This window comes from Netta rufina (assembly GCF_964035555.1).
Source record: "Netta rufina genome assembly, chromosome: 30".
Taxonomy (NCBI): Eukaryota; Metazoa; Chordata; class Aves; order Anseriformes; family Anatidae; genus Netta; species Netta rufina.
In genome coordinates, this window is record NC_140154.1 from 593,501 (window position 1) to 618,363 (window position 24,863).

Here is a 24,863-nt window from a genome sequence, read left to right on the forward strand (position 1 = left end):
ATGTGAGGACATTTTTTGGGGGGGGCAGCTCGGCCCCAAGCCCCGTGGCTCCCCCAGGACCACCAGTGGGGTATTTTTGGGGGGGTCCTGCCCGTCCGGTGCGCGCTATGGGGGTGCTGGGGGGTCGCGTGTGCGTGCAGCTGGAGGGATGCTTCGTGTGCCCGGAGGGGTGCTGAGCCCCCCCGGGGTGGGGGGGGGACACCGGGAGGGGTTTTGGGGGGGGGGGTGCCGTGTGTCGGTTTCCCCAGGCTTTGCTGCCGCCTGCTGGCACCGGGGCCGTACGGCGCCGGGACACCGGGACCTCACCACCCGGTGACCGGAGCCCCCCCCGCCGCGAACGGGGACGGACGCGAGTCCCCTGGTGCTGGCGGGGGGGGGGGGGGGGGACAAACACAGGGGCATCCCCGGGATCACCGGGGGGCTCGGGGCTGTCCCCTTCCCCACCGGCTGCGCGGTCCCGGGAACGCGCACCGGAGCGGGACAGCCTCGACGGCCACCCCCGGTACCGGGACTCGACGGGAATCCCCGGTACCGGGGGCTTCCCCGGGGGGGGTTCATCCCCGGTCCGGGTTCGGGGCAGCCCCGGTGTCGACCGGGGGCGGGGCAGCGGGGCCGGGAGGCGGCGCCCCGAGGGTCCTGGGAGTGCCCGGGGCCGGGCGGGGCGGGCCCGGTGCCGCCGCCGCCGCCGCCGCCGCCGCCAGCCCCGGCCATGCCGCCCCCCGCCGCGCTGCTGCTGCTCGCCCTCCTCCTGCCCTCCGCCGCCGCCGCTACCGAGAGCGAAACCGAAAGCGGAGCCCGGGGGCTGCGCCTGGAGACGCTCGTGAGCACCGGAGGGAACCGGGAAGCGGAGGGAACCGGGGGACACCGGGCGGCCCCGGTTGAACGGGGGAGATGGGGAACCGGGGGGGACCGGGGGGATCGGGGGAGATCGGGGGCACGGGGAGGGACCGGGGACGTGGAGGGGGGGGGGGGGGAGGAGAGAACGGGACGGGACGGGGCGGGGGGGTTGGGGGTTAACGGGAGCACCGGGGGGGGGACACCGGGGACACCGGGGAGCCGTGTCCGCGCCACCGGGTGGGCACGGGGGGGGGGTCCCGGTTGCGCGGAGCTCCCGGGGGCTCCCGGGGCACGTGGGGCTGAGCGGGTCCCGGGGTGAGGGGGGGGTCCCGTGGAGCCGGGGCCACGTGGGGGGGGACTTTTGGGGAGGGGGTCCCGGCCCCACCGCCCCGTGACCCCCCCCCAACCCCCCCCTCCCGTTACAGGTGGCGCCCCCCGAGGGCTGCACGGAGCTGTCGGCGCTGGGGGACACGGTGCACATCCACTACACGGTGCGGGCGGCGAGGAACACGTCAGCACTGCGCTCCGGAGGGGGGGGGGGGGGCGGGCCGGGGGGGCGGCACCGGGGAGGCACCGGCACCGGGATCGGCACCGGGATGGGCACCGGGATCGGCACCGGGATGGGCACTGGGATGGGCTTGGAGTGGGGACGGGGCTGGCACCGGGATCAGCACGGGGGGGGGGCATCGAGGTGGCACCGGGTGGCACCGCGTGGGGACTGCACTGGGGAGCCCCCGGTGCTGGCACCGGGACCGGTGTGGGTGTCCCTGGGGGGGTCTCTGGGGGGCACTGGGTCCAGTATGGGGGAGGAACTGGGGTCAGCCCTCACCACAGCATGGGGGTGGCACTGGGGGGGGCTCAGACCAGTACCAGGGTGGCAGTGGGGTAGGGTCGGTGCCAACACGGGGATGACCCCGGGGCAACACCGGGACCCGCGTGGGGACAGCCCCGGGGCAGAGCCCCCCCTGCCACCCCCCCCCCGGTGACCGTCCCCATCCCCTTGTGGCCGCAGGGCAGCCTGGAGGACGGCCGCATCATCGACACCTCGCTGAGCCGCGACCCGCTGCAGGTGGAGCTGGGCAAGCGCCAGGTGATCCCCGGTGAGCGCTGCTTTTGGGGGACGGGGACGGGGATAAAAATGGGGTCTGGGGTCCCGCTCACACCCCCCTCACCTTCTCCTCGCAGGCCTGGAGCAGAGTCTGCTGGACATGTGTGTGGGGTAAGGCCGGTGGCAGGGCGAGGGCGGTGTCCCCAGCGCTGTCCCCTCCGCTGGGGGGGACACCAGCGGGGTTTGGGAGCGGGTTTTGGGGCTGACGGCTTCTCGCCGGGGCAGGGAGAAGCGGAGAGCCACCATCCCCCCGCACCTGGCCTACGGCAAGCGGGGCTCCCCGCCGACCATCCCCGGTAAGCGCAAACCCCCCCCGGGGGGATCCCGTAGCCCCCCCCCCCCCAAAAAAAGCCCTGCTGAGGCGCCGTCGCCCCTCTCCCCGCAGGCGACGCGGTGCTGCGGTTCGAGGTGGAGCTGGTGGCTCTGTCGCGGGCCAGCTACTGGCAGAAGGTGGTGAACGAGGTCCTGCCGCTGCTGTGCCTCGGGCTGGTGCCGGCGCTGCTGGGGCTCATCGGGTACCACCTCTACCGCAAGGCCAGCAGCCCCAAGCTCTCCAAGAAGAAGCTGAAGGAGGAGAAGAGGAACAAAGCCAAAAAGAAATAAAACCTCCCCTCGGTAGCCACAGATGCTCTGCGCCTGCTCTGTCTGCCTCAAGGGGTGTGTGGGGGGGGTAAAAGCAGAGAGAGGGGGCTCAGCGCCCCCAGCTTGGCGCTCCCCGCCTGCCCTGGGACGTGGTCGAGCCGAGGAGCAGAAAATTCGGAGCTGAGAGGGCACTGACAGGACACAGCTCGTCCAACAAAGCTCTGCGTGACCAGAAATAAGACCCGGAAGACGTTTTGGGCACAGTTTAGCTCTTTTATGTCAGCTTCACGGTGCCCCTGAGCACCAGGCACCCCAGTCCGCGGGACAATTAGGGGAATTCTCAGCTCCAGCCGGCGCCGTCAGAGCTGGGGACGGAGTCTGGGGGGGAATCGGGGGACACGGCTCTTGTGCTCGATGGCCAGCAGCGGGTTGGGCTTGCTGAGCACCTCGGGGCTGACGGAGAGCCCCTCCAGGTACTGCTGGAGCAGCCCCCGCAGCCGCTGGTTCTGGTGGCTCACGGCCGCAAGCTCCCGCGCCAGCGCCTGCTCCTCCAGCCTCGCCTTGTTGAAGCGCTGCCAGAAGCGCTCCAGCCCCACGTAATCCTGCAGAGCCTGGGAAAGAGGCAGGGAGAGAAGGGCAGCGGCTCCTGGAGCTGCCCGTGAGCGAGCCAGGGTGCCCCCGAGGGAGCCCTGTCCCTCGGAGCCCACCGCAGCCTCCTCACCTGAGCCAGAGGCTCCGCGGGCTCCTCCTTGAGAACCCTGTCGGCGTCAAAAAGCTCCCCCTCGGCCAGCGAGGACGGGTAGAAGGGCAGCACCTTCTCCCCCTCCGTCTCCAGCCGGCGGCACATCTCGGCCAGCCGCAGGATGCGCTCTGCCTGCGAGGAGGAAGGAGAAAAAGGGGCAGGGAGAAGGGGACGGCGGCACCCCCGGGCCTCATCACGGCTGGCCCCGGCCTCACCTTCCCCACAACCCGCGCCAGCGCCTTCAGGGCGGCGTTGCTCTGTGCCGTGAGCCTGGCCAGGTTGTCGTGGGCCTCGGCCCGGGCTTGGTTCATTTTGTTCTTGAGCTCCTGGAGCCGCCTGAGCACGGCTTCCTTCTCCTCCCGCGCGCGCCGGTTCCGCTCCTCGTTGTCCCGGAGCTGAGCCGCGAGCAGAGCCTTGGTGGCCGCCACCAAATCCTAGAGGCAGAGGAGCCGTGAGCAGGACAGGACGGGGTGTCCCTGCTCCTGGGGCCCCCACCCGCCCTTTGGCACCACCTGGAGCTTCTGCAGCTTCTTTGCCTGCATCTCTATCTCCCTGGAGCTCTTCTCATCCTTCTGCTTCAGCCCCTCGAAGGCCGTTTTCTGGTGCTCGGTGGCCTCGGCGTAGCCCTGCATGGCAGCACGGAACTGCTCCCAGAGCCCTTCCATCTTCCCACTCAGCTGCAGGCGGCTGTACTGCTTCTCCTGCAGGCTCTGGGGACAGAGAGCAGTGGGTTCCCTTCAGCTGTCTGGACCCCACCGTGTGCTCCCGACCCCTAAAAACCTCCTCGACGGAGCCAGCTACTCGGTGGGCCGCTGAAGAGCCCGGCCGGTTCCTCGTGCCTTGCTCTTGATGTCGTCCCGGGCGCTCTGGAAATTCAGCGTGGCCTCGTGATCGTCCCGGGCGTAGTTCTGCTCCAGGGCCAGCACCACGTCCTGCAGGTAGCGGATTTCTTCCTCGTGCTGCTCCAGGATGGCTTTCCTGGGGGGAAATCACCGAGGAGCTGCTGAGAGCAGCACGGGACAGAGGTGGGGATGCGCCAAGAGCAGCCACAGCCGTCGGGATCGGGCCGGGAGCGGGCTCAGCACCCAGCAGGACACCCAACAGGTACCACTGCTGTCCCCCTCCCCTTCTCGATACCTCTCCGTCTCAAATTCGGCCTCCAGGGCCTTCAGCTGGGCGTCGAATCCCTCCTGCAGGCAGGCCAGGCGGCAGCGCTGAAGCTGCAGCAGGCGGTCGATGTTCTGCAGGTGGCTGCCGAGCGCCCGGGCGTGCTGCGCTTCCGCCTCCTCCACGTCTGTGACCAGGGACTGCAGCGGGGGGAAATCACACCGGGGGGCCATGCACGGCCCCCCCCCCCCGCCCTCCAGCCCCTCGCTCACCTCGATGACGCTGTCCTTGCAGTCCAGCACCCGGGCGAAGGCCTGGCTGAGCACGGCGATGTCCTCGCGCAGCTCCTTCTCCTTCACCTCCCGCAGCACCGCGCGCCACTGGGCCGTGAGCTTGTGGAGGCTCAGGGCGCTGCTGCGCTCCTCCTTGGCCAGCTTGTCCTGGGGGGGGGGGGGGCCGTGAGCTTCAGACCCCCCGGGACCCCCCCCTGGATCCCCTCAGGACCCTCCTGGCACTCCCTGGGCCGCCCCGGGTCCCCTCCAGGCCACTCCCGGGACCCCCTCGAGATCCCCCCGGGACCCCCCCAGGATCCCCTGGACCCCCCCAGGACTCCCTCGGGCCTCTCTCTGGATCTCCCCTCCACCGACCCCCCCTGGGACCCCCCAGAACCCCCCTCGACCTCCCAGGGACCCCCCTGGATACCCTCAGGACCCCCCCAGGCCACCCCCTGGGAACCCCCCGCGACCCCCTGGGCCCCCCGGACCCCCCCCCGATCCTCCGAGACCCCCCCGGGACCCCCTCAACACCCCCCCGCCCCCCCCCCCGTGCCCCTCCCTCACCTTCAGGAACCTGACCAGCAGCTCCCCCCTCGCCTTGGCCGCCTCCTCCTCGGCCAGCGCCTGGCTCTGCAGCTGCAGGAGCCGGTCCTCCGCCGCCACCGGCATGGTGCCCCCCCCCGCCCCCCCCGGCGCCGTCCCGGTACCGGCTGCGGTCTCCCAACGCCCCCGGCCCCGCCGCCGGCGTCGCACCGGTCTCCTAGCAACCGCCACTTCCTGTCCTGCCCTGCCCCACTTCCGGTCGCCGAGGGGCCGCGGTCGGAAGAGCGCCCCCTAGCTGGGAGGAGCGCCCTCGCGGTCCAAGGGGCGTGGCCACGCTGCCATCCGACGCTCTTCTATTGGCCGGGATACCGGGCGCCTCCACAGCGATTGGCTAGCGGGAGCCGCCGTGGGCGGGGCGCGGCTGGCGGCGGGGGTATATAAAGGCGCTGCGGCGGCTCGGGCGAGGGGTTGGCGGGCGGGCTGGAGCGGGGTGGGCTCCGCTCGCGCTGCCGCCGCCACCATGCGGGAACGGAGGCCACCGGCGGCGGCACCGGCTCGGTGCAAGCTGGTGCTGGTGGGCGACGTGCAGTGCGGCAAAACGGCCATGCTGCAGGTGCTGGCTAAGGACTGCTACCCCGAGGTGAGCCTGGCACCGTTTACCGGGCACCGTTTACCGGGCACCGTTTACCGGGCACCGTTTACCGGGCACCGTTTACCGGGCGCTGACCGTGCCGGTGCCGGTGCCGTTGCAGACGTACGTGCCCACGGTGTTCGAGAACTACACGGCCTGCCTGGTCAGCGAGGAGCAGCGGGTGGAGCTGAGCCTCTGGGACACCTCCGGTACCGGGAGGGGGCGGTCATGTACCGAGGGGGGGGGGGGGGGTGATAAATGCTCCTCCGGTACCGGGAGCTGGGGCGTACCGGGGGGGGAGCGCTGCGGAGCGGGGGCAGGTCCGGCCCCGGTGGGGGGGGGGCGTTTTTTTTTTGGGGGGGGAGGGAGGTTTTGGGGCTGGGAGGGGGGTGGAAATGGGGTGGGGGGGGTGGCAGAAGGGGCTGCGGCAGAGGCAGCCCCGCAGTGGGGATGCTGCGGTTTGGGGGGGGGGGGGCATAGCGGGGGGGGGGGGGTTGGCTGGGGGGGTGCCCTAATTCTGGGGGCTGAGGGATTTTTGGGGGGTCCCCTGGGGGCTGGCTCAGTGGGAAGGCACTGACATAGGGTGGGGGGAAAGGCAGGGCTGGGTCCTGTTTGGGGGGGGGGTGCTGGGCACCCATAGGACCCCCCCTCCAGGTCCAGAGCCCCCCCACACACACATCATCCCTGGGGGGATTTTGGGGGGGGGGCTAACGGTGGGTCCTGGCATCTCCCTCCCCCTGGGCATCCCCAAAGGGCTGGGGATGGGGGGGGGTGTCCAGGCTGGGGGGGGGGGGGGGGGTGCGGGACAGCCCTGCCCTGGTGCTGCAGTGTCCCCCCCCCCCCCCGGTTGAAGGGGGGGTCCCCACCACCCGCCATCCCTGCGTTGCCATGGCGATGCGCTGGCGCAGCCTCTTTGCTATTCCGCGCACGGAGCGTCTGGGCTGCAAAACCCCTCCGAGGCCTTTTGGGGTCGGGATGGGGAGGGGGGGGGGGGACACAACACAAGGGGGGGGGCACCCGGGCCTCCCCCATATCCCGAGGGAGCACCCTGCCACCCCCGCAACCCCCCTCCTCCGGCTGTCCCCCCGCATGGCGCTGGTGGCCTTGGCTCCCTGGGGACCCCGTGGGGGTGGCAGCCACCCCCCCCCCTCCCCGGTCCTGGCTGGCCCCCCCCCCACACCCCCCGGCTGCTGCAGGGCCGTTATATAAATGCCGCGGGATCCGTTTGCTGCTGCCTCGTTAGGGGCGATGGGGATTTTAGTGGGGTGGGGGGGAGCACCGGCGGCATTTTTTGGGAAGGAAACCCTCTAGGACTGCTTGTGGCCCCCCCAGAACGGGGGATGTTCGGCCCCTTGATGAGCTGCCCTATGTGCCTGGGGGTCCTGGCTCCTCGGAGGGGGGGGTGGCAGTGCGGTGACACCCCCTTCTCCTTGCAGGTTCCCCCTACTATGACAACGTGCGGCCCCTCTGCTACAGCGACTCGGACGCCGTCCTGCTCTGCTTCGACATCAGCCGCCCCGAAACCCTGGACAGCGCATCCAAGAAGGTGGGGGGCACCCGGTCCCCGTGGGTGCCTTCTTCCCCCGCTTCCCTATGCCCTAGAAAATTGGGTGGGGGGCGTTTTGGGGTTACCCTGGGGTTCCCTCAACCGATGGCAGCTCCGTGCCCCGCAGTGGAAGACGGAGATCCTGGATTACTGCCCCAGCACGCGGGTGCTGCTCATCGGCTGCAAGACAGACCTGAGGACGGACCTGAGCACGCTGATGGAGCTCTCCCATCAGAAGCAGGCACCCATCTCCTACGAGCAGGTCGGGGGGGGGGGCTCTGGGATGGGGTGAGGGGGGTGTTTTTGGGGTGTCGTGCCGGCCTGACGCCGCGTTGGGTTGCAGGGCTGCGCCATGGCCAAGCAGCTGGGAGCCGAGAGCTACCTGGAGTGCTCGGCCTTCACCTCGGAGAAAAGCGTCCACAGCATCTTCCGGACCGTGTCCGGCATCTGCCTCAGCAAAGCCCCCCCGCAGCCCCCCAAAAGCCCCGCACGAAGCCTCTCCAAGAGACTCCTGCACCTGCCCAGCCGCTCCGAGCTCATCTCCTCCGCCTTCAAGAAGGAGAAGGCAAAAAGCTGCTCCGTCATGTGAGGGGGGGGGGGGGACAAAGGGATTTCTTCCCCCCCCCACCTCCTCGCTGAGCCCCCAGTGCCTGGGACAGGCTGGGGGCCAAACGGGGCTGCGGTGCCCCCCCTGAGGAGGATGGGGTGCTCGCCGCCCTCCCATCACACCGCTTCCCCAACCAGTGCGTGCTGGGGCCCCGGGGCTGGGGGGCAGCCCCCCCAGAGCTGCCGTGTGTGTGTGTGGGGTTTGGGGGGGGGACACCTGGGGAGGGACCTTGCTCGGTGGCTGCTCCCGAGCCCCCGGCCCAGCGGGATTCATCCACGGACTCATCCTTTTTTTTTCTTTGAATGCCCAGTTGGTGTCCGGCTCTGCCCCATCCCTCATCTGCTGCTTGGCCCCGAGATGCCTCGGGGTGGCCACCCCCCTCTCCCTCCAGCCCCAGTCTGGGGAGCGGAGCTCCGGGGAGGGGGCGGCTGTTTTATAGACTGTCTCTTGGGGTGACTCTGTTCAATGTTCAGTGTTATTAAAAAGCTTATTTATTATCGGAAAAAAAAATATAACAACTACCCACGTGCAGTAGGTGCCTGGTGCTGTGTTTTGGTGTGTGGGGGGGGGGGGTTCAGCCATGGCACTCCCCAGGGCAGGGTCCTTCCTGGGGTGCCAGCAGGGAAAGGTGATGTGATGCCAGCAGCTGGCTGTGCTGTCACCCATGGGTGGTGACGTAGGGTGTCCCAGGGTAAAGTCCCTGGGGTGGGGTAGGAGTCCTGGAGCTGTGTGGCCCCCCCCCCCCCCCGGGCTGGGCCAGGGCTCTGCCTGGGCACTGTGGGGCAGCCTCGGGTACCCCATAAGGGTCCCTATAGGGGTCTCCTGCTGCCCCATGGCTCTACCTGGTCCCCCAGCAAGGGGACAGCTTGGGGATGGGGAGGTGACAGTGGGGGGGTAATTGTAGGGTTAGGGGGTTGGGGCTGGATGCTGTGCTGGTTGTGGGGCTCGCATGGAGCAGTGGGGTGTTGTGGGGAGTGTCACAGTAGTGGGTTTGTGGGATTCTATAATACCCAAGGACACAGAGGCTTTTTTTCTTTATTTTTTTTTCCTTTTTATAAAAACGTTGCCAATAAAGCCAGTGTTCAGTTACAATTATTTACTTGTAGGTACACACACTTTTTATTTTGGAGTTTTATCAGTACGGGAGCAGGGCAGGTTGCTGATGGACGGAGCCTCTGGGGCTGATCCCTGCTATGGGGTGTGAAGGCAGCTGCCAGTCCCCAGGTCTGTTTGGGAGAGCAGAGCACAATTTGCTTTATATCTGGCATAGATGCACAGGTGGGCACGAGAAACCGACCCAGGGTGGTTGTTGCTGGCTTTGTATCCTCTAGGGTCAGTCCCTTACCCAAGTCTCTTGTTTTTTTTGTGCTGATCGAGGCCATCCTGGGGGCTCTGGCTGCTCTAATCAAGGCTGCCGTGGACTCCCAGCACAAATCCTGCCCTGTCCAGGTCTCCTGCCACCACAAGGAGACGTGTAAAGCCTTCATAAAAATCCACCCAACAACAACTTGGCCTTCCTGCTGTGGGGTCAGACACTTGGTGCTTACTACGTCACCCCGTGGCTGCGTAGAAAGTTAAAATATTAAATTTTGGAGATGGAAGTGTCTGGGGAGCAAGGCGTGCTGCGGTGCAGGCGCCTGCCCGCTGCGGCAGGAGGCTCCCCGGCGCTGAGCCGCTCGTCGCCGGCTCTGCCAGGAGTCATTGCGCTGTTGGCAGCCAGCACCACGGGTTGGAAGAACAATGGAATTTTATTAGGCGTGTTGGGCTTAATTGGATTGTCCAGAAGGGATTGTGACCTATCCATGCATATACGTTGTCAGGTCTGCGTATTTTCCAGTTGTTATTAGTGCTTGGCCAGCCATTGCGCTGTAGACTACAGCGTGTAGGACCAGGATGAGTGAAATTATGCTATCTTTGGTAATTCACGTTATTAACAACTCAATCTAAGGTTCCGGAGTTCCAGACCGTCAAAAACATCATCACTAGTAATTGCTGATTCATTATTACAGGTCCACGAGGTTTCTAGGTCAGAATCATCACAAGCTCATGTTGTGGTGTTACGTTTTAATTGAAACCGTGTTTGGGTTCAACTCTAACGCAAAGACTAATTATGATTGCTTGTAATCCCTGCACAGGTTGAAATTGGGCCTTGGGGCACCCTAATGAGCTGTGGGCTTTAAAAGGTGGTCGATAATTTGTGGGGCTGGGGCTCGGGGTGCCAGGTTAGGTCGGCACCAAGGACAAAATAATCAACGTGAGACTTTTATGAAGTGATAAAATAACCAATGTGAAGCTTTTACTAATTGATAATCAATGTGAGACTTGTTAAGTGATAAAATAATCAATGTGAGATTTTTTTATTAAGTGAGAAAACAACCAATGTGAGACTTATTGATAACACCATCAATGTGAGGCTTTTATTAATTGATAAAATAATCAATGTAAGACTTTATTAATTGATAAAACAATCAATGTGAGGCTTTTATTAATTGATAAAATAATCAACTGGATGGATTGGGGCTGCTTAGGAAAGGCCGCTGGGGGATCCCTGGGCCAGCGCAGGGCCGGCCTAGGCCTGAGGGCAGAGGAACGGGGAGGCCGCGGGGGGCTGCTGGGAGTTGTAGTCCGTTTGCGGGGGGTTCGCTGCGCGGGCTGCTGGGAGTTGCAGTCCCCGGGACTCGCTTTCCCGGCGTGCCCCGCGGCGCTCGGCGGCGGCTATGGCGGCGGTGGCTGCGCGGCGGAGCTGAGGCCTGCGGCGGTGAGACGGGGCCGGGGCTGGCGAGGGGGGGACGGGGACACGCAGGAAGGCTCCGGGGATCCTCTCGGGACCGGGGGGGAGGCTGCAGGACCCTGCCGCCCCCTTTCCCGAGCCGGGCTCGCAGGCACGGCCTGGTCCCTGGTGCCCCCCCACGACCCCGGTTCTCCCCGGTGCCCCCCCCCTCAACTCCCGGTTCCTCCCGGTGCCCCCCTCACCGGCCCCCGGTGCCCCCCGGTCCCCTCCTGGCCCCCGGTTTTGCCCAGTCCTGGGTCCCCCCCCGGCTCCCGGTTTTGCCCGGTCCCCGGCCCCCGGTTGTGCCCCCGGTCCCCGGTTCTGCCCGGTTCTCAGTGTCCCCCCCCCCCGGCGACCCCCGCTGAGCCCCCGTCCCGCAGATGGCTGGAGAAGTGGCGGACAAGAAGGACCGGGACGCGTCGCCCGTCAAGGAGGAGAGGAAACGCTCCCGGTCCCCGGACAGGGATCGCGACCGGGACAGGGACCGCGACCGGGACCGCAAGGGGTCCCCCGGCAAGGATAGGAAACGGCACCGGTCCCGGGACAGGAGGCGAGGCAGCCGCTCCCGCTCCCGGTCCCGCTCCAAGTCGGTAGATAGGTGAGCCCCGTGAGCCTCTTAGCGAACCGTTCTCCCCCCTCGGGGGTCTGTGGAAGCCCCAGGAGGGGCTGAGGAGCTGGACACGGGGGTCTCACCGTTACTGTCCCTGACCCCTTCCGCAGGGACCGCCGGCACAAAGACCGAGATCGGGACCGGGGCAAGAAGGACCGGGACCGGGAGAAGGATGGGCACCGGCGGGATAAGGACAGGAAGCGCTCCAGGTGAGCGTCCTCTTGTTTTGGGGTGGCTGCGGCCCCGCTTTGCTGCGGTGTGGCGGCATCCCGGGCTCTACTCCGGGGGGATTTCCCCCATCGGAGGGGACCGGGTGGGCCCGGGGCTGTGTTCAGTGCCTGATTTCCCCCCCCTCCTGTTTTTCTGGGAAGCTTGTCCCCAAGCAGGGGCAAGGACTCGAAGTCCCGGAAGGAGCGGGACTCAAGGAAATTGGAGGAAGAGGAGGAGAACGCGCTGAAGAAGGAGAAGGTGAGGAGCGGGGCCTTGGTTCGCAGCTCCTGCAGCGCTCGGGGTGCCTCTGCTGAAGGAAATGGCCCCCCCCGGGGGCTGTTAACGATCCGGCCCCACGTTTTCAGGCCCAGCCCCTGTCCTTGGAGGAGCTGCTGGCGAAGAAGAAAGCTGAGGAGGAGGCAGAAGCGAAGGTAGGAGGGGGAGCCCTCCCTTCCCACAGAGTCCTGGCCGTGGCGGCTGTACGGGATGGGTGGCTGGAGTGAAACATCGTGTTCTAGGGTGGCCAGGCCAGGTTTGAGCCTTTTTTTTTTCTTCCTTCCACAGCCCAAATTCCTGTCCAAGGCAGAGCGGGAGGCCGAGGCTTTGCGGCGGCGGCAGCAGGAGGTGGAGGAGCGGCAGCGGCTGCTGGAGGAGGAGAGGAAAAAAAGGAAGCAGTTCCAAGAAATGGGGAGGAAGATGCTAGGTAAGGTGTCGTCCCTGCCTGCTGGGTGCGAGGGGCTGTGCTGGGACCCCCCCTGGAAGCCTCCCCAGCCTCGCTGGGGGGTGCTGGGCCCCTCTGAGGTCCTTCCCCTGCTCCCCAGAAGACCCCCAGGAGCGTGAGCGCAGGGAGCGCCGGGAGCGCATGGAGCGGGAGACCAACGGCACGGAGGACGAGGAGGGCAGGCAGAAGATCCGGGAGGAGAAAGACAAGAGCAAAGAGCTCCACGCCATCAAGGTGACGCTTGGGGGCTGGCCTCGGGGGCGTTATTGGGGCCGGAACGCCCGGGTTCCTGCCCTGCTGATGCTCTGCTGCCCGCAGGAGCGCTACCTGGGAGGGGTGAAGAAGCGGAGACGCACGCGGCACTTGAACGACCGCAAGTTTGTCTTCGAGTGGGACGCGTCAGAGGACACCTCCATTGACTACAACCCACTGTGAGGGCCTGGGGGTGCCCCAGGGGGGTGTTGGGGTGTCCCAGGGGGGTGCTGGGCAGCCCCAGCCCTCCTCCTAACTCTCCTGCACTCCCCTAGGTATAAGGAACGGCACCAAGTGCAGCTGCTGGGCCGGGGCTTCATTGCAGGGATCGACCTGAAGCAGCAGAAGAGGGAGCAGTCGCGTTTCTACGGGGACCTGATGGAAAAGAGGCGAACCCTGGAGGAGAAGGAGCAGGAGGAGTGAGCGCGCTTAGCTGGGGGGTGGCAGCGGGCTGCAGCGTGTCCCTCTGGAGGTGGAGGGACAAATCCCGTGTCCCCAGAGGTGCGGGGTGAACCCTGTCCCCTTTTTCTGCCCCCCACTCAGGGCCCGGCTGCGGAAGCTGCGGAAGAAGGAGGCCAAGCAGCGCTGGGACGACCGCCACTGGTCCCCAGAAGAAGCTGGACGAGATGACAGACAGGGACTGGCGGATTTTCCGCGAGGACTACAGCATCACCACCAAAGGGGGCAAAATCCCCAACCCCATCCGCTCCTGGAAGGACTCCTCCCTCCCTCCCCACATCCTGGAGGTCATCGACAAGTGCGGCTACAAGGTGGGCGCGGGGAGCAGGGGCTGCTGCTGGCAGACCCCGGCGGCCCTCGTGGGGAGCTGGCTCGCAGGATCGGTGCTCCTGGCTCTTTTTTTTGGGGTGATCCATGCAAAGGGGAAGTTCTGCTCCCAAACCTGCCTCTCCCCTCTGCAGGAGCCCACCCCCATCCAGCGCCAGGCCATCCCCATCGGCCTGCAGAACCGCGACATCATCGGCGTGGCCGAGACGGGCAGCGGCAAAACGGCCGCTTTCCTCATCCCCCTGCTCGTCTGGATCACGACCCTGCCCAAAATCGACCGGTGGGTGGGACGGGGGGCACGGGGACGGGGTGGGACGGGGCATGGGGACGACGAGGTGGGACGGGGCACAGGGACGATTTGGGACGGGGCACGGGGACGCTGCGGAGGGGGTCAGTGCGTCCCCATGGCCGTATCCTTCCTGCTCGCAGGATCGAGGAGTCGGACCAAGGTCCCTACGCTATCATCTTGGCCCCTACTCGAGAGCTGGCCCAGCAGATCGAGGAGGAGACCATCAAGTTTGGGAAGCCGCTGGGCATCCGCACGGTGGCCGTGATCGGAGGGATCTCCCGCGAGGACCAAGGCTTCCGCCTGCGCATGGGCTGCGAGGTGAGGGTCAGGAGGCCCCGCAGGGTCCTGTGGGGGGCTCTGGGGCCACCGCCAGCCCCCCCGTAGGGGCCAGGTCCCAACCAGGCCGTGGACATCAACCCTCTGGCCCCCAGATTGTCATCGCCACGCCGGGGCGTCTGATCGACGTGCTGGAGAACCGCTACCTGGTGCTGAGCCGCTGCACCTACGTGGTGCTGGACGAGGCGGACCGCATGATCGACATGGGCTTCGAGCCCGACGTGCAGAAGATCCTGGAGCACATGCCCGTCACCAACCAGAAACCCGACACGGACGAGGCCGAGGACCCCGAGAAGATGCTGGCCAACTTCGAGTCGGGGAAGCACAAGTACAGGCAGGTGGGTGCGGGCAGGAGCCGGGGGCGGAATTTAGGGTGCTTCCACCAGGCTGCGGGGTGGAAAAGGGACAATTTGGGGGCTTTGGGGACCGGGATGAGAGAGCTGGGGCTGCGTTCCTACCCCATGGGGCCGCTGCTCACTGCTCTGATCCCTCGCAGACCGTGATGTTCACGGCCACCATGCCGCCGGCCGTGGAGCGCCTGGCCCGCAGCTACCTCCGCCGCCCGGCCGTGGTCTACATCGGCTCCGCCGGCAAGCCGCACGAGCGGGTGGAGCAGAAGGTCTTCCTCATGTCGGAGTCGGAGAAGAGGTGCGGAGACGAGGGGTCTCAAGGGGGTTGGGGGCGTTTTGGGGGCGAGAGAGCTCCGTGGAGGGGGGAAATGTGGGATCCTGGAGAGCGGAATGGCTCTCGGGGCACTGCAGCTTCTCCCTCCGTGCCTGACTCTCCTCCTCCCAACAGGAAGAAGCTGTTAGCCATTCTGGAGCAGGGCTTCGACCCGCCCATCATCATTTTTGTCAACCAGAAGAAGGGCTGCGACGTGCTGGCGAAGTCGCTGGAGAAGATGGGGGTGAGTGGGGGCCTCACCCTTTGGCAGCGGTTGTCCTCCCACAGCCTGTCCCCCTCTCGTCATCCCTCAACCAGAAGCTTTTGCATTTCGTGGTGCTGTCCCCAGGCCCCACAGGTCCCAGTGACTTGTCTTGGGGCCAAATCATCACAGGGATTTGACCCAGTCCTGTCCCTGGTGTCCCTCTGTTGTCCTCCACGCCGTGGCAGAGCCATGGGAGCGTGGACACCCCCCAGCTCCCCTCCAGTCCTCCCAGGCCCCATTTCCACCCCCTCCTGACCCCCATTCTCGTCCTGCAGTACAACGCCTGCACCCTGCACGGCGGCAAAGGGCAGGAGCAGCGAGAGTTCGCCCTCTCCAACCTGAAGGCTGGGGCCAAGGACATCCTGGTGGCCACGGACGTGGCCGGCCGCGGGATCGACATCCACGACGTCTCCATGGTCGTCAACTACGACATGGCCAAGAACATCGAGGGTGAGTCCGAGGCCTGGTTTTGGCTACGATGGTTCATTTTTTTGGAGGATTGGGGTACGGGGTGGGGTGGCCCTGCCTGACTCTCCCACCCCCCTGCAGATTACATCCACCGCATCGGGCGGACGGGCCGGGCGGGGAAGAGCGGCGTGGCCATCACCTTCCTCACCAAGGAGGACTCCACCGTCTTCTACGACCTGAAGCAGGCCATCCTGGAGAGCCCCGTCTCCTCCTGCCCCCCCGAGCTGGCCAACCACCCCGACGCCCAGCACAAGCCTGGCACCATCCTCACCAAGAAGAGGCGGGAGGAAACCATCTTCGCCTGAGGCTCCGGGGATGGTGTTTGCCTCTCGGCCACCCCTTTGGGGACAGCAGGGCCACCGAGGGCTGCCGGGACTTTGCTGGCTGCTCCTTCCCCCAAACCCCAGGCCCCGGTGCAGCCAGGACTGCTGACAGCAGGGATTGGGGCTGGGACTGCCCCAAAACGTCCTCTTTGTGCTCCCCGTCCCTCTCCCTGTGTTCACCGTGGACTTGTGGGGCTGCCGGAGGCTTTTTGGGGGCAGGTTCCTCCCTGCCCCCCTGTTCCCCAGGCAGGGTCGGGGTTGGGATCCTTGCGCTGCTTTGTAGCCGGGGCTGTCCCTGGAGCTGTGTTCCTTTCCTCCCTTTTTTAGCGAAACCTCCAAGCTGCGGGAATAAACCTGCAGCTGCGTTGCCAGGCGTCGCCTCCCCGTGCTCTCTGTTCCTGTGGCACCTCCTCGTGTCCTCGCCGGCCTCTCCCTGCACCCTGAGGTGCTCGGAGGTGGCCGTGCCCCTAAAAGAAGAGCCCGGGACCCGTCCCTCACCCACCCCCGGCTCCCCAACCGCCAGAAAACCGCCACACCGCTGCCTCCGAGCACGCTCGTGTTTCTGAAACAAGTTACAGGGCAATTCAGTGCTTTCTACAAAAAGAAATTATAACAAATCTGTGGCTCCCACCCCTTCCCCTCCGCCGGCTGGGGACGGCTCCCTGTGGGGGGAGCAGCCGCCGGCCGAGGGCCGTGGGCGCTGTATTTACAGGACGGCGGTGACGTGCGGGGACGGGGGGGGTGGGGAGGGGGGGCAGCGAGTGCAGGCGGGGGGCAGCAGCCCCCTGTGGGGTCCAGCAGCCCCCCCATAGGGTCCAGCAGCCCCACAGGGGGTCCCGCTGTCCCCCTCTGTCCCCCCTGTCCCCGGGGGGAGGAAGCGGTTTGGCTACTGTGAACTGGGGGGGGGGCTGGGGGGGGGGAAATCGGTGCAGAGCGAAGCAACTGGTGCGGCCCCCTCCTCCTGGGGGGGTCCCATGCAAGGGCAGGGGAGGGGACAGGCCCCGGGGGGGGGGAGGTGAGTGCTGTCACTGTCCCCTACATCTTCAGGGCAGCGGGATGGGGGGGGTGCTGCTTGAAACCGTGCCCCCCCCTCCCCCTTTTACCGACCCTATGAGTCCTTTTTTTTTTTTTGTGGGGGGGGGCCCTCTGCTGATGGCGGCTGCCCTGCGGGGAATGATGCTGGGGGGGGGGCCAGGCGGGGAAACTGAGGCAGGGAGAAGGCTTGTGGCTGCTCTCGGGTCACCAGGAGCCAGGGAGGGGGTTGATTTTGTTTTTTTTTTTTTTTGGGGGGGGGGGGGGCCCTGGCATCCTGGCTGCCGGCCCCCTCCTGTGCTTATTATGGCTGAAGACGGTGCCCGGGGCCAGGCGCCGGGAAGCTGCCACTGCCGAGAGGAGTTCCCCGAGAGAAGGGGGGAAGATTGTCTGAGCACCCCCAGCGCGGGGCTGGGGTTGGGGTAAAAAAAAAAAAAAAGGGCGGCGAGGACCCAGGGAAGGGGCCCCCAACCCCTTTTCCCCTTTTTTTTTTTTTTTTTTTTTTCCCTTCCCCTTTTGCCCACCCGCCCTAGTAGCTGTCCTTGGCCCAGGGCCGGCTGCGCTGCCAGTTCCTGTCGTGGTCGCGCTCGGGCGGGCGCTCCAGCAGGCGCTCCTGCGCGGCGGGGCCGGGGGGGCCGTGCAGCCCGCTGTTGTGATGCCGGTGGGGTTGGTAGAGGTCGGGGTAAGGCTCCCCGTACTCCTCTTCCTCCTCCAGGTGCCGGGAGCCGCGCTGCGAGGAGGCCACCCAAGGTTTGGGCGAGGGCTCGCTGGCCTCGTCCGAGGGCATCAGGCTGTCGTGCTCCAGCGGCGAGTGCTCGCCCCGCTCCCCCAGCAGCTGCTGGCTCTGGGGGGGGGGGGCAGAAACGGGGCTGGGGGGGGGCGCCCCTTTCCTTTTAACCCCCTCGGGGGGTGTCTGGGGGGGTTGGTTTTTGGGTACCTGCAAGCCGGGGAGGCTGGTGGGCGAGGGCACGGCGTGCGGGGCGTGCGGCGGGTGGTGCGTGGCGCGCCAGTACACCTCCAGGTACTCGGCCAGGTGCTCGCAGGCGTCCTCCAGCTGGTTCTCATCCAGGATGACGTCGAAAAGCTCCTGGGGAAGGGCAGGAAGGGGGTGAGGGAGGGCACGGGGAGCCGTCCCCCCCCCCCCAGGGTTTTATCCTGGGGTTTGGGAAGGGGTGGGGGGGGGAAGCTGCGGGCTCACCGGGGGGCACTGCACCAGCTTGTCGGCTGCCATCATCTGCACGTTGAGGTGCTTCACCTGCGACTTGCCGCGGGATTTGATGAGCCGCTGCAGGACCTGGGGAGGGGGACACAGGAGGGTGACAGGAGCGTGGCGACGAGCCGGGACCCCCCTCCCCAGAGCCCCAGCCCCCCCCTCACCTTGGGGGAGGACACCTTGACGTAGACGATGATGGGCGCCAGCGAGGTTTTGGCCAGCTGGGCCGGGTGGTTGATGGTGTCGGCGTCCAGCACCACCAGCTGCAGGGACTTGGCCAGCTCGAAGATGCGCTCGATCTCGCTCTGCACCTCGGCTTGGGGAGGGCCGGAGAGGATATTTTAGGCCATTTAGGCTCTCCCCCAGGGGAGAACCCCCCCCCCCCCTTGATGCCCCTGGCCCCTCACCGATGCTGGAGCGGGTGGTGGAGCGCTCCAGGATGGCCTGCTTGCCCAGGTTGTTGAGGATGGAGCGCTTGGCCAAGGAGAGGTCGGCCGTGATGTGGGTGATGGAGATCCTGCGAGAGCGGGGGGGGGGGCAGAGACAGCGCTGGAGGCCCTGCTCTGCCCGTATGTGGCAGGGGAAGGGGCTGGGGGTCTGGGGGGGGGGGCTCACCTGCCGTCAAATCTGTGCTTGAGGAAGTCGAAGAGGGCTTTCTGCATCATGTCGGTGACCTGCGGCGGGGCGGCCGCGCGGTGAGCCGGTGGCAGATGGCAGCGGCGGGGAGGTGGCAGTCGTGCGGTGCCACCCCCCCCCCGGCAGCCCCGGCCCTGCCATCTGCCTGCCACCGGCACGGAGAAAATCGGGGGGGGGGGGGGGGACAGGATGGGATGGGGTAGGACCCCCCCCCAAAAAATAATACCTCGTATCCTTTCAGCGAGGGTCCCACCAGCACCACCGGCCGCATGGAGGGGACCACGTCGTAGGGTGGGATGTGCTGCGTCTGCGGGGGGGGGGGCGTGGGGATGGGTCAGTGCTCTGTGATCCCACCCCCGGGGGGATTTCGGGTGTTCTGACCCCCCCCCCCCAGCCCCCAAATCCTCCCCCCAGCCCCAAAACCCTCTCACCCCCAAGGGGGGTTTCAGTGAACCCGGGTGTCCTGACGCCCCCCCAGCCCCAAAACCCTCTCACCCCCAAGGGGGATTTCAGTGAACGGGGGTGTCCTGACCCCCCCCCAGCCCAAAAACCAGCTGGGGAGAGGGTTGTAGCCCCCCCCCCCAGCCCCAAACTCTGCCTGCGGCCCCCTCCCCATCTCCCCCAGCCCCCTCCTGGGGCCTCACCTGCTTCTGCTTCTGCTTGGCTTGGGGGGGGGGGGAGAGAGAAAAGACAGAGGTTGGTGACAACGCAGTCGACCCCCCCAGACCCCAAAATGTCCCCTGGACCCCCCCACGCCCCCCCCCGACCTTCCCTTACCTAAGGAAGGGGGAGGCGATCGCCGGTTCCCGCTGTCGCCGAGGCCCAAGGCGTTGCCAGCTCTCCTGGGGCAGACAGGAGGTGAGTGGGGGCCGGAGGGGGGGGGCAAGATGTTGGGGGGGGGGCCGCTCCCTACCTGGCTTTCTGCTCCTGTTTGAGCCTCATGGCTTCCAGGCGCTGGGGGCTGGGGATGAAGGCGATGTCCCCCCCCTCCTTCACTAGGCGCCCGATCCACCAGTCATTGCTGTATTTCTGAAAAGGTGGGGGGGGGGGGGGGGGAAGGAGAAAGGTTGGGGGGGCCCTGATCCTGCTCCCCCCCCCCAAAAAAAAAAGAAAACGAACCCCTTCTCACCTCCTTGATGTGCAGGAAATCTTTGGCTTCGAAGTTGATGGCGGCTCCCTGCACCGGGCACTCCTCGTCCAGCGCCCCGCAGTAGCTGACATTGGTGCGCACGGCGAAGGCGACCGGCTTGTGCTGGGGAGGAAAAGGGGGGGGGGGCTCAGCGCCTTCCCCCCACCCCCAAAAAATAAAGAAACGAGCCCCCCCGTGCCGTACCTTGGCCCTCTCGAGCTGCTGCTGGGCCTGGCTCTCCACCTCGCGCCGGGCGCTCTCGCGATCCTCCTCGAGGGACACGTCGGAGTCCAGGGACGGGCGGCTGGTGTAGGAGTCGGCCGAGCCCTGCGGGACGGGGCTGAGTGCTGGGGGGGGCTGCGGGGACCCCCCCACAACGGGGTGGGGGTGTCCATGTCCCCCCCACCACCTCCCAGCAGGGCCAGCCCGGAAAAGGGGTCCCCGGTCCTCCCCGTCCCGCTTTCGGCGTCCCCGGTGCCACCAAACTGGGGGCCCGCGCGTGGCATCAGCTCCGCGTGCTGGGGGGGGGGGGAAAACCTAGAGCCCCCCCCCCCGGTATGGGTTGTAGGGTCGAGCTGGGGGCTGTGGGACCCTATCCTGTGCCCCCCAACCACGCTGTGGCCCTGCCCAGGCCCCCCCCCCAGCCCCGTTCCCCATCCCCAGCCCTGGGGTACCCAAGTGCGGGGCCTCGCTGCGGCCCCCCCTTGGTTTTTCCCCCCCCCCCCCCGCCGGCAATTAGCGGCTGCCTGCTGCGCCCGGAACAGGCGCAGAAGCTGCAGTGAAATATTTATAGGTGCCTGGATGTGGCTGAGCCCCCCCCCCCCGCGGCCCCCCGCCCGCCCCCCCCAACCCCCCCCCGAGGAGCTCCGGGCCCTGGCGAGCTGAGCTCAGCAACGTGGCGCGCCCCCCCCCCCCCCCCCACGCCCCCCACCCTGCGCATCTCAGCTTCACTCATCCCCGGGGGGGTGGTGTTAGAGCCCCCCCCCCCCCCCAAACACAAGCAATATGGCTTTCCCAGCATGGCCCCCCCCCCAACATGGCCTCCCCAGCACGCCTCCCCCCCCCCCCAGCATCTCAGCAGCCCCCCCTCAGCATCCCCAGCGCGGCGTCTCCATCACCGCCCCCCCCCCCAAAAAAAAAAAACCCTCGGGGGGGGGGGTCCGCGGCCACGGAGGGGTTCGAGGGGGGGGCACCTGCCCCGTGGGGGGGGGGGGGGGGGACGACAGCGGTGAGGAACAAAGGGCTGGAGGGGGGGGGGGGGGGACACACACGAGGGGCGACACAAGGCGAGGGGTGACAGCGGGCACGGCCCCCCCCCGCCGCGCACGGATTCCCCCCGGTCCCCACATCGCGATCACGGTGTCGTCCCCCCCCCCCCCCGGTTTCCCCCCCCCCTCCCGGTACCGGGCCGGTACCTCGTTGAGCAGGAAGGTAGCGCTGGAGTCAGAAAACGACATAGACGGGGCGAGCCGAGCCGAGCCCCCCCCCGCCCCCCCACCGCCTCCGCCACCACCCGGTTACCGGCACCGGCTCCGGTTCCGGCTGCGGCTCGGGCTCGCCTGGCCCTGCCCGCTCCGCTCCGCCGCCCCCTCCCCGCCCCTCCCCGCCCCCGCCTCCCGCCGCCCCCCCCCCCCCCTCCCCAAACCTCCCCCCCCCTCTCCGCCACCTCCCCGGGGCTCCCGGAGCCGCCGCCGCGCTCGGGGCCGCCCCCGCCGCACCGGGATGGGGATGGGGGAGATGGGGGGGGGGGGACACACCGGGGAGGGGGGCGGCTCCTTATTCCCCGAGGGGGGGGGGGTTACGGACCCTCTCCGGTGTGCCCCCCCCCCCCCTCCACTATCCGCCGGGGGTCCCGAGCGGCTCCGGTGCTGAGCACCGGGACGGGGCTACCGGGGAGGGGGGGTCCCGGGGCAGCAGCGGCGGGGCCGTGATGGTTCCCCCCCCCCCCCCGGAGCCCCCCTCGGCCGGTGGTACCGGGGGGGGGGGGGGGCCCGTGGGTACCTCCATGCTCCGGTGCGGCGGCGGCGGCCCCGTCCTGCCCCGAGCCGGCAGCAGCCCCGTTCTGCGGGCCGAGCCCTGCGGCGGGGCCGGAGCCGCTCCCGCCCCCCCGCCGCGCCCCCCCCGCCCCCGAGGAGGGGGGGCAGCTGCGGCTCCCGGGGGACCGGGCCGGCCCGCCCCGTTACAGCACGGCGGGACGGGTACCGGAGGCACCGGGCCGGCCCGAAGCGGGGAGCCCCTGGGTGATGAGGGGGGTGGGGGGGGGACGGGTTCGGTCCCGGGGGGCACCGGTACCGGCCCCGGGGCAGCGGCGGGGCCGGGCCGGGCCCTCTCCGAGGTGCTGAAGGCACCGCAATGGGGTCGGGGATGGGGCGTACCGGGGGCTCCGGGAAGTACCGGGAGGGGGGCAGGAAGCACCCTGCGGGGGTTACCGGGTGCTCCGACCACCCTGAGACCCCCCCCGGGCCGTCCCGCGCCCCCATCCCCTCCCCGGTGCTCCCCGGTACCCCGGGCGGGGATGGGGAGGGGGCGCCCGGTACCGGGGCGAACCGGGACGGGAGCGGGACAAGCTACGGGAGCGGGGGATGGGGGCGGCCCGGGGACACCCCCCGGGATCCTGACGCTGCCTCAGTTTCCCCGGTGCCGCCCCCCCCCCCGCCCCCCCGGCGCCGCAGTGCCGGTGCCCGGCCCGGCCCTGACGCAGCACTCGCTATTTTTAGCCGCTGCGATGCCACCGGAGCCCGGTACCGGAGCCGGGCTCCGGTGCCGGGGCGAGGGGGGGGGGGATGAGGTTGAGCACCGGCCGGTCGGGTCCCCGCCGTACCGGGGGGCGAGGATTTATTTTTTTTTATGGGGGGGGACACAAAAGGGAACCGGGCGCTCCCCCGGCCCGTGCCTTACTGCGGAGCCGCAGCGCCGCCGCCCCCGAGAGCGAGCCGGGGAGAGAGGAAAAGGGGAGGGGGGGGGGGGGCAAAAACGGGGCTGGCGGGGCTTGCCCCGCCCCGGTGCCGGTGCCGGTGCCGGTGCCGGTGCCGGTGCCCGCTCACCTGCCTGCGGAGGATGCTGGAGGTGGTGTCGGACGAGGTGCTGCCGTCCGAGCGCTTGAAGCGGCTCTTGCGCTTCGGCAGCCTCCGGGGGCTCTGCGAGGGGATGGGGATGGGGGGGGAGCGGCGGGGGCGGCCGGTGAGCACCGGGAGGCACGGCCCCCGCCGCTGCGGCGTTACCGGCAGCCCCCCCTCCCTCTTTCCCCCCTCCCTCCCCTAAAAGAACCGAATCGAACCGAGCCGAACCGAACCGGACCCTGGAGGACCGGGAAGGCTCCGGCTCGCTCACCTGGAAGGAACCGGGAGCTGCGGGCTGCGGCGGGCCGGACATCCCCGGCGGCACCCCCCCGGGATCCCGGCGGGGCCGCCCCGCACCGGACCGCGGCGCTCCGCCGGGAAGGGCCGCGCCGCCGCCGCCGCCGCCGCCGCCACCGCCTCGCTCCGCATCACACGGGGCCGCCGGGGCGTCCCGGTCGTCCCCGCCCCCGCCTGCCCGCCCCCGCGCCCATCCCCGTGGCGTCCGGCTGCGCCCCCGGAGCTGGGCAGCCACCGGGCGGCGGCGGCGGCGGCGGGGGGGGGGGGGGGCACCGGGTTACGGCTCCTCCCCGCAGCCCCCGGTGCTGCCAGGCCCCGGTGCCGCCGCCGTACCCACGCGTGTCGGTGTCCGGACCCCCCCCCCCCCCCCACTCACACACACACAACCGGTTCTGTCCCCGTGTCCCCGCGTGGGGTCGTGCCCGGGGTTTGGGGTGCTCACACCGGGTCCCCCCCCCCCACCAAAAAAATCCCCGGTGTCCCCGGGGCTGGCCCCATCCTGCCCGGCCCCGCGGTGCTGCGGCATCGCCGCGAAGCCGCCCGCGATCGATGGAGGCGGCGCCGGGGCTGCTGCGGCCCCCGGGGGGGGGTGGGAGGGAGGGAGGGGGGCAGCGGGGCGGGGACCGGCCCCAGCGGTCCCGGGGGGGGGGTCGGGATCCGGCCCGGGGAGGAGCAGAGTGGGCAGGGGCAGGCCCGGGAGCTCCGGCACGGCCGAGGTTTGGGGTGGGGAGTGCCAACAGGGGCAGGATGCGGCCCGGGGAGATCCAGTAGGGTCAGGATCTGGCCCAGGGATCCCCAACAGGGTCAGGATCTGGCCCAGGAAGCCCCAGTAGGGTCAGGATCTGGCCCCAAGAGCTCCAGCAGGGACAGGATCCAGCCCAGGGGTCCCCAGTAGGGTCAGGATCTGGCCCGGGGAGCCCCAGCAAAGGTCGGGATCTGGCCCAGGGAGCTCCATCAGGGTCAGGATCCAGCCCAAGAAGCCCAGTAGGGTCAGGATCTGGCCCGGGGAGCCCTAGTAGGGTCAGGATCTGATCTGGGGATCCCCAGCAGGGTCAGGATCCAGCCCCAAGAGCCACAGCACGGTCAGGATCTGGTCCAAGTGAGCCCTGCTGTGGCCGGGATCCAGCCCAGGGATCCCAAGCAGGGTCAGGATCCGATCTGGGGATCCCCATCAGGGTCAGGATCCAGCCAAGGGTCCCCATCAGGGTCAGGATCCGGCCGGGGGCAGGACCGGTGCCGCTGGGTGCCGACACCCAGGGGGGTGCAAGCGGCCTCCCTGGGACCAAGGACCCCCCCAAGCCCCCGGGTGCCCCCAGCCCTGGCCCTGTGCTGGGTGCTGATGGCCCCACGGGGACACGAGTGGCACTGCCACCCCCCCCTTCCCCCCCCCAGCCCGGCGGCACTTCCTCACGGGGCCGCGGGGACACGGGGACAGCGGCGGCGCTGGTAATTAATGATTAATCTGCGTTCCCCGGGGCCCAGCGCTGCTGCGGGGGGGGGATGGGGGGGGTGCTGCTGTTAAGGGGGGGGTTGCACGACCCTTTCCTGCCCCCCGGGATAACGGGAGGGGGGCAGGAGGCCCGGGGCTGGACCCCTCCTGGGGCTGTGGGTGCCCCAAAGCCTGGTCCGTGCCCCCCTGGAACTGGGGAGGGGGCAGCATGGGGGGGTGCCCTGCGCCCATAGGTGCTGGTGGGGGTGTGCGTGAACAAATGGGGGGGGGCACGAACGAGGGGGTGTGCAAAGGGGTGTGTGCATGCTGGGGGTGCTTGTGCAAGGGGGTGAGCGTGCAAGGGGGTGCGCGCGCTGGGGGGGGCATCCGGGGTGCG

General features: G+C 68.5%; 5 protein-coding genes across 6 annotated transcripts; 3 read left to right on the plus strand and 2 right to left on the minus strand.

Moving 5' to 3' along the window:
* Positions 1-678: 678 nt before the first annotated feature.
* Positions 679-2,548, plus strand: FKBP11 (FKBP prolyl isomerase 11; the record flags this gene model as incomplete). Its single annotated transcript, XM_084303774.1, has 6 exons — positions 679-820; positions 1,263-1,328; positions 1,850-1,937; positions 2,023-2,056; positions 2,171-2,241; positions 2,331-2,548. Exons 1-6 carry the CDS (start codon positions 710-712, stop codon positions 2,546-2,548), a joined length of 588 nt encoding a protein of 195 aa, XP_084159900.1. The 5' UTR covers positions 679-709.
* A 338-nt stretch (positions 2,549-2,886) lies between these two features.
* DRC2 (dynein regulatory complex subunit 2) lies at positions 2,887-5,320 on the minus strand (the record flags this gene model as incomplete). The annotated part of the gene is made up of 8 exons (XM_084303642.1): positions 2,887-3,138; positions 3,249-3,401; positions 3,485-3,703; positions 3,782-3,979; positions 4,109-4,247; positions 4,407-4,576; positions 4,649-4,816; positions 5,216-5,320. 8 exons carry the CDS (start codon positions 5,318-5,320, stop codon positions 2,887-2,889), a joined length of 1,404 nt encoding a protein of 467 aa, XP_084159768.1.
* A 352-nt stretch (positions 5,321-5,672) lies between these two features.
* On the plus strand, positions 5,673-8,509 carry RND1 (Rho family GTPase 1). Its single transcript, XM_084303777.1, has 5 exons — positions 5,673-5,834; positions 5,947-6,034; positions 7,262-7,371; positions 7,499-7,633; positions 7,715-8,509. The coding sequence occupies exons 1-5, from the start codon at positions 5,715-5,717 to the stop codon at positions 7,958-7,960; spliced, it is 699 nt and encodes a 232-aa protein (XP_084159903.1). The 5' UTR covers positions 5,673-5,714; the 3' UTR covers positions 7,961-8,509.
* Positions 8,510-10,668: 2,159 nt separating this feature from the next.
* On the plus strand, positions 10,669-15,786 carry DDX23 (DEAD-box helicase 23). Its single transcript, XM_084303766.1, is given in 18 exon segments — positions 10,669-10,736; positions 11,129-11,346; positions 11,469-11,567; positions 11,730-11,826; positions 11,934-11,999; positions 12,133-12,271; positions 12,390-12,523; positions 12,608-12,720; positions 12,817-12,960; positions 13,085-13,148; positions 13,150-13,311; positions 13,462-13,607; positions 13,757-13,934; positions 14,048-14,290; positions 14,449-14,600; positions 14,751-14,859; positions 15,156-15,330; positions 15,430-15,786. Coding segments are annotated over 17 exon segments (2,463 nt in total). The 5' UTR covers positions 10,669-10,736; the 3' UTR covers positions 15,654-15,786.
* Positions 15,787-17,232: 1,446 nt separating this feature from the next.
* CACNB3 (calcium voltage-gated channel auxiliary subunit beta 3) lies at positions 17,233-23,053 on the minus strand (the record flags this gene model as incomplete). 2 transcript variants are annotated; one of them, XM_084303492.1, is made up of 14 exons in its annotated part: positions 17,233-17,547; positions 17,641-17,790; positions 17,902-17,997; positions 18,081-18,232; positions 18,324-18,433; positions 18,532-18,590; positions 18,779-18,859; positions 19,197-19,216; positions 19,330-19,394; positions 19,466-19,581; positions 19,682-19,804; positions 19,886-20,008; positions 22,726-22,818; positions 23,012-23,053. In XM_084303492.1, the coding sequence occupies 14 exons, from the start codon at positions 23,051-23,053 to the stop codon at positions 17,233-17,235; spliced, it is 1,545 nt and encodes a 514-aa protein (XP_084159618.1). The 2 variants fall into 2 exon arrangements, with proteins under 2 accessions (XP_084159618.1, XP_084159619.1); XM_084303493.1 differs by lacking the exons at positions 22,726-22,818; positions 23,012-23,053 and adding an exon at positions 21,097-21,138.
* Positions 23,054-24,863: the final 1,810 nt, after the last annotated feature.